This window comes from Arachis ipaensis, chromosome B01 (genome assembly GCF_000816755.2).
Source record: "Arachis ipaensis cultivar K30076 chromosome B01, Araip1.1, whole genome shotgun sequence".
NCBI lineage: Eukaryota > Viridiplantae > Streptophyta > Magnoliopsida > Fabales > Fabaceae > Arachis > Arachis ipaensis.
Window position 1 is genome coordinate 2,276,693 of NC_029785.2, and position 6,377 is coordinate 2,283,069.

At 31.2% G+C, this 6,377-nt stretch overlaps 2 protein-coding genes across 2 annotated transcripts in view; one reads left to right on the forward strand and one right to left on the reverse strand.

The window, feature by feature from the left end:
- Positions 1-4,075, forward strand: part of LOC107636396 (metal tolerance protein 4) — a 4,648-nt gene extending 573 nt beyond the window's left edge. Inside the window, exons 2-7 of the mRNA XM_016339937.2 lie at positions 914-1,089; positions 1,420-1,618; positions 2,511-2,689; positions 2,778-2,928; positions 3,233-3,363; positions 3,645-4,075. Coding sequence (XP_016195423.1) covers positions 914-1,089; positions 1,420-1,618; positions 2,511-2,689; positions 2,778-2,928; positions 3,233-3,363; positions 3,645-3,824 — 1,016 coding nt within the window. The 3' untranslated portion in view covers positions 3,825-4,075. The remainder of the gene's footprint in view (positions 1-913; positions 1,090-1,419; positions 1,619-2,510; positions 2,690-2,777; positions 2,929-3,232; positions 3,364-3,644) is intronic.
- Positions 6,018-6,377, reverse strand: part of LOC107636315 (60S ribosomal protein L10) — a 2,623-nt gene continuing 2,263 nt past the window's right edge. The window contains exon 5 of the mRNA XM_016339864.2: positions 6,018-6,342. Coding sequence (XP_016195350.1) covers positions 6,268-6,342 — 75 coding nt within the window. The 3' untranslated portion in view covers positions 6,018-6,267. The remainder of the gene's footprint in view (positions 6,343-6,377) is intronic.

Consider the following 6,377-nt stretch of genomic DNA (forward strand, 5'->3'; position numbering starts at 1 on the left):
TGGAATTTAAAGCAAAAAGCATTCGAATTTAGCTAAAAAGTGTCTAAAGAAATTAGTTGAGGAGATAATGATGTAATATTTTTATATTTTTTATGTATATGTAATAAAAATGTGAAAAGAAAATTATTTATTTTTAATAACTTTTAGTAAAAGTTTTTCATTTATAGTGCTTTTAATTAGTGTTCTTAGTACAATTGTGGAGTAAGGAAAACTCTGCAACTTGAAAGAGAAAGGTAGAGATACACCTGTCAATCAAGTTTTGAAGTTTATATCATGAACTTAGCTTGAACCTGAATGGTAGAATTCTAGCATGGTTCCGCATATTTAGCTTTTTTTTTTCTGATGAGAGGGTAGGTATTAGTCTTAGATATTGAAAATTTGGACAAATAAAAGGGGACAAAGTCATAGGTTTGGTGTTCAATTTCAGACAGAATAATTTCTTTTTGTCAGAAACTTAATTAGAATGAAAGTTTGTGTTATTGCATATGATGCTATGCTCAGAACACATTTAATGTTACCAATTTGTGAAATGTACAAGTACAATATCACTTATGTCTTCTTTTGGCATTTTCTGTGCGGCATTATGTATTTATGTTGCCAATATTTATGCACACTTTTCTTCAATCTAAGTATCTCTATTAGATGTATAGATTACTAATGATAATTTAGAATTATTAATGGGACAAAGATTAGTGTTGCCTTCTGTCATTAAGTGCCATGTTTTGTCAGCAAAGAGAGGTTCAAGATGTTAAGCAACTTTAATTTGTCCAACTATAAGGTTAAGATATCTTATGATAGCATATATGAAACTTAATTAAGTGCTGTAAATCTGTTCTTGAATGACATTCTTTTTAGTATTTATCTATTTATGTGTTTAATTTTACTTTGAACTAAGATTGTACAATATTTATAGGGGAGAAAGAGTATTACGAAAAGCAAATTGCTACTCTAAAATCATTTGATGAAGTTGATGCCATAGTGGCATCTGACAGCAACATTATTGAGGACACTGACGATGAGGAACAGCTTCAACAAGAAAGAGCTATGAGGATTTCCAATTATGCAAACATAGTTCTATTGATACTAAAGGTGATATTTTATTTGATACTGCTAAGTATGTATAATGTATTCATTCATTTATCATTCCAACGACATGTTTTAGAATTTGAACCATTATTTATATATATAACCTATGATCTTAATTAAGAGGATTCACTTCAAACTAATAGTTAAATTTGAAATGCTATATTCATGATACAAAATTGGCTATTTGGTCCATGATACATGTTACAGATTTCAAACAAAGAAGTTATACTTATTTAAACGTTGATTAGATCCTTTTACATGTTTGTTTTTGTTTCTCTTGATGAAAATCCTTGAGTTGAAATGGAACAGCTAATATGAATTTTCCATACATAGATTTATGCCACAGTGAGGAGTGGATCATTAGCTATTGCAGCATCAACATTGGACTCTCTGCTTGATCTCATGGCAGGTGGAATACTTTGGTTCACTCACCTCTCAATGAAGAACATAAATATCTACAAATATCCAATTGGAAAGTTGAGGGTGCAGCCAGTTGGCATAATTATCTTTGCTGCTGTCATGGCAACACTTGGTGTGTCAAACTCACTCCTATTCCTAGCTTCCATACTGTTCATTCTGCTGTTAGTCTGTTGCTCGCTTAATTTTACATCATATTACATGCATCAATTTTCTATCTGCTATCTCCCGTGTCTGTTTCTCCCTCTATCCCACGTTATCCGTCACCTTGGAAAATATGGTACATTCAAAATTTAATGCTTTTGGATACAAATCGTATCAAGATATATTGAGTTTTGAATATGCCTAATTTTCTAAGTGACCAATAATTTGGGATGGAGACGGTACAATCTAGAGATTATATCCTCTTGTAAATTTCTCTGTTGTTTCACTTTTATGTATCACTGTCACTTTTTGATATATTCTTGGATCAATGTAAATTGTATCCATATACCGAAAAGTGCTAATGATAGATAAAAGAAAACAGCGGGAGTAATGTTAAACAGGATTTCTACAATGGATAGGCTTTCATATTTTTGCTGAAATAAAGGAAAGCATTAAAATCTAGAATATAAATGGTGACACAGGTTATAGGATGACATAACCATAGACCAGATGAAAAATGTACAAGGGAGAATAATGCTGCAGCCAGCAGACACTGTCTCTGGTCTGAGTTCATTTTTATACCACACATACCATTCTTTCTCCTTAAAGGATTTGTTACTCTTGAGCTTTTTCTCATTCTCAAATCATAGAACTTGAATAGTAGAACATAGTTTTGCTAATGAAGTGCAAGATAAAAAGTGAACTAAGAACATATTTGAGTATAGGTTATTTCAAATGTTAATTCTCTAAATCTTTCATGATTCATGTTAGGCTCCTAGTTTTCTTCAAAACTTGTTCTTGTGGTTTGTTTTAGTTTCATAAAAAATTGTTCACTCAAGAATGCTAAAAAAATTTTGCTACAGGCTTTCAGGTGTTAATCACGGCTCTAGAAGAACTAATACGAAATACTCCTAATGACAGGATGACTGAAGAACAATTGATCTGGTTGTATTCTATTATGATATTTGCGTCGGTGGTGAAGCTTTTCCTCTGGCTTTATTGTAGAACATCACGGAACAAGATTGTCCGTGCCTATGCGGATGTATGGATAATTCTTTCGGATATTTGATTTGTTTTATCATAATAGCCTTGATTCTTGAACCATGCCAAAATAATGGTCAAAATTTCAGGATCACCACTTTGATGTTGTGACAAATCTGGTTGGACTAGTTGCAGCTGTTCTTGGTGATAAGTTTTACTGGTGGATTGATCCGATTGGCGCTATTTTACTTGCACTTTACACCATTACAAATTGGTCCCGCACTGTTATGGAAAATGCAGGTAATTCAATCTACTATAACCTTATTAGAACTTCAAGTAGCAAAATATTCTCATTTGACAAAACTATAACAGGAGCACTTGCAACAAAATCTAGTGTTGCCAAGGAAGCACTGGCCTAATTAATCCTTAATAGTAGTTTTTTTTTCATTTGAAAATGTGGTGGCATCTATGATAAATGACTTTGTAAGACTAGATCAATTTAGTTTTAATAAATCAGCAAGCTTTATCTTTCACTACCTAATCCTTAGCCTTGTTTGTAAATGAAGATGTTTTAATTTCTGATTCTGAATGACTTCTCCTGCAGTTTCACTAGTGGGACAATCTGCCCCACCTGAATTTTTACAGAAGCTAACATATCTTGTTGTAAGACATCCTCAAGTTAAGCGAGTTGACACTGTCCGCGCATACACATTTGGTGTTCTATATTTTGTGGAGGTATGCTGCAAGCTCTCTGTTCCCTTTTATTCGCCGATTTTTTGGTACATTCTTGGATCAATGAATCTTCGGATAAATGCAAGCATCCCCAAGTTCTTAGATTATTTAATTGTGATTTCTCTATTAGTACTGATGTAATTCCTATAGAATTTCTAACCACCTTTTGTGCATATAAAAAAAGAGTTCACTAATGTTATTCACTTAAAATAATATATGTATGGTACTTCTAATTGCTAAGTAGACCTTAGAGTTTGTGAAAGTAAAGCTATTACTGGAAACAGGTTGATATTGAACTGCCAGAGGAATTGCCATTGAAAGAAGCACATGCCATTGGAGAGACACTACAGATAAAGCTCGAGAAGCTTCCAGAAGTTGAGCGCGCATTCGTTCATCTAGACTTCGAATGCGAACACAAACCGGAGCACTCGGTTCTTGTCAAGCTGCCCAACAATCAGTCTTGAGCTGATTTTCATGTTCTATGTATACCATATATTCATAGTTGTGTAAGTTGTAATTTTTGAGTTTTAATGCAAAAAAGAGGATCACACTCTTTTTTGGTTATATGAAAAATCTCAAATCTCAAATCTATCTCTTGTTATGATATATATGGAAACCATGCTTTTTAGCACCTTCCAAAACAATCTTAAACCAACAACATTTTCCAATTATTCCATCAAAGTTCATCGAAGTGATGATTAAACTTGCAACGTTATGAAATGGTATATTGGAGATTAATTTGGAAAATTGCATGTTTAGTGTATTAAGAAATTTCTTAGTTGATTTGTCATTGTTGGCAATCTGATTGAAAAATGCTATTATGAAACGTCCACTTTATGATATTACAATGCTACTTCAAGTTTGTAGTGTCATCTTATAAGAAATGTTTTCTTATAAACAGCAAGAAAATGAAAGTTGAAAGTGAATGGTAGGAACTATTGGATGAGATGGATAAAATTTCTAAAATTTAACTATTTGTTTATTATTATAAAAACAATAAATTGAGATGATAGGAAAGAATCTTTGCATAAATCTGAGTGTTCCATTGGTGTATTTGGCGGCTTAGAGGCTAACTTTGTCTTGTTAACCAGCACTGCCACAAGATCACGGGTATGAAGAATTGTATTTGTATTTGCCATCAAAGTGGCATATATCAATAAAAAATGTTAGGTGTTTGTTTAAAAATAAAAATATTTTGAGTAACCAAGTTTAATCAAGTTGTTTAAAAATAAAAATCTATTCGTGCGTCACTTTTCTCTTCTTTAACTATTATGGTTGCTGCTTCTTTTCTTACGTTCATTCTTCCTTCTTCAACGTTGTTGTCGTCGTCACTGCCGCCATCGTCGTTGTCACCACGGCTATCTTTCTTCTTGATGTTCTTTAATTTTTTTTTTCTTTTTTATCCTCCTCCTTCTTCTTTTGTTATCATTATCACGGTCCTTATCGTTTTCATTATCTTTTTCTTCTCTTATAAATGTTCAAAAAACTAAAGCATATAAATTTTGATGCATAACATATAAATTTTGGTATACAGCACACAAATTTTAGTATACAATACAAAATTTTTTTAAGGAGCGCATACCCAAAATATTGACACTACACACATCATATAAATTTTGATGTACAACACAAAAATCTTATTGCATAAGTATAACATAGAATTTTTTATATGTAGCATAAAAATTTTTAGAGGATTATATACCGAAAACATTGACTCACCCAACTAATAAAATATATTCGTAGCAAAAAGTTGTGCTATGTACAAAGATTTGTATGCCATGAGCAAAAATTTGTGTGATATGGATAAGTTTTGTAAAGCTTTTTGAAGAGGTGTTTGTATTTTTTAAAAACTCAAGCTCCTCGTTTTGTGGTTGGTAAATCAAAAAGACTATGTGCTTGTGCTGACAGCTTTTAAAATTTTGGGGTACTTTTGAAAGTACCTAAGATAGAGTTTTTTAAAGTTTGCTTGTGCTTTTCAAAATTTAAAAGTCTAATATAACCTCATATGTTAACTAATTTTCAAATTTAATGCTTACATTTATGTCTATTATAATATTTTTAAATTTTAAAAGCTATTTTATCAAATATAATTGATGTTGCTTGTGTTTATTAAAAATTATTTTTTATTTAATTTACCAAACATAAATACTACAACTTTTAAAAAGTAAAACTTTACCAAACTAAATCTTATTATTATAGGACGAAGAAAGTACAACAAAGACAGGAAGCTTATAATAATCCCTTTCATATTTAAGCTGAAATAGGAAAGTTAAATCAGCAAATAATCATATTGGTAGTGGACAAAATGTCATATATATACACATACATTATTTTATATGTTTTTATTATGTATTTTATAATCCAATATGTAATTTTACAAATGACGATTTAGTAACTAATTTTAATATTTACGTAACATGAAAAAAGAAGATGTATAAAGGTTCTTGTCATTTTACGTACGTCAGGTTATACCCATAGTTATTCTTTATTCAGATTTATTATGCGAACATTTTTTGCGCATCATGATATATAAATGGTTTTTTTTTTTTTAAATGTGTCTGATATATAAATGGTTAATAGTTACTTAAACCCATCGAATTATTTATAGAACCTTCATGAAATATCGAATCATTTGTGCACTTAAAGGAGCATAAACATGCGCAACTACATTTCCAATGCATCTTGAAAGAAAACTGGATGCAAAAACAATAATTCATAGTTTCATAAATTAAACAAAATGAAGACCCTGAACACAGTTTTATTCTTATAATTACAGTCATACTTCCATAAATAAAACAAAATGAAGACCCTTAACCCCAGTTTATTCTTATAATTACAGTAAATACCGTGGTCGATAGGAACACCTATTCACCAGGTAAGGGAAAATGAACCACATATTCAAAGGGCCTAAGCACTAGCAGTAGCTGGCAAGATAGCTTGTCCAGGTTTACGATTTGCCAAAGGTCCATGGCACCCAAGAAGCTTCATAGAACATAAAAAAAAATATTAATAAACTA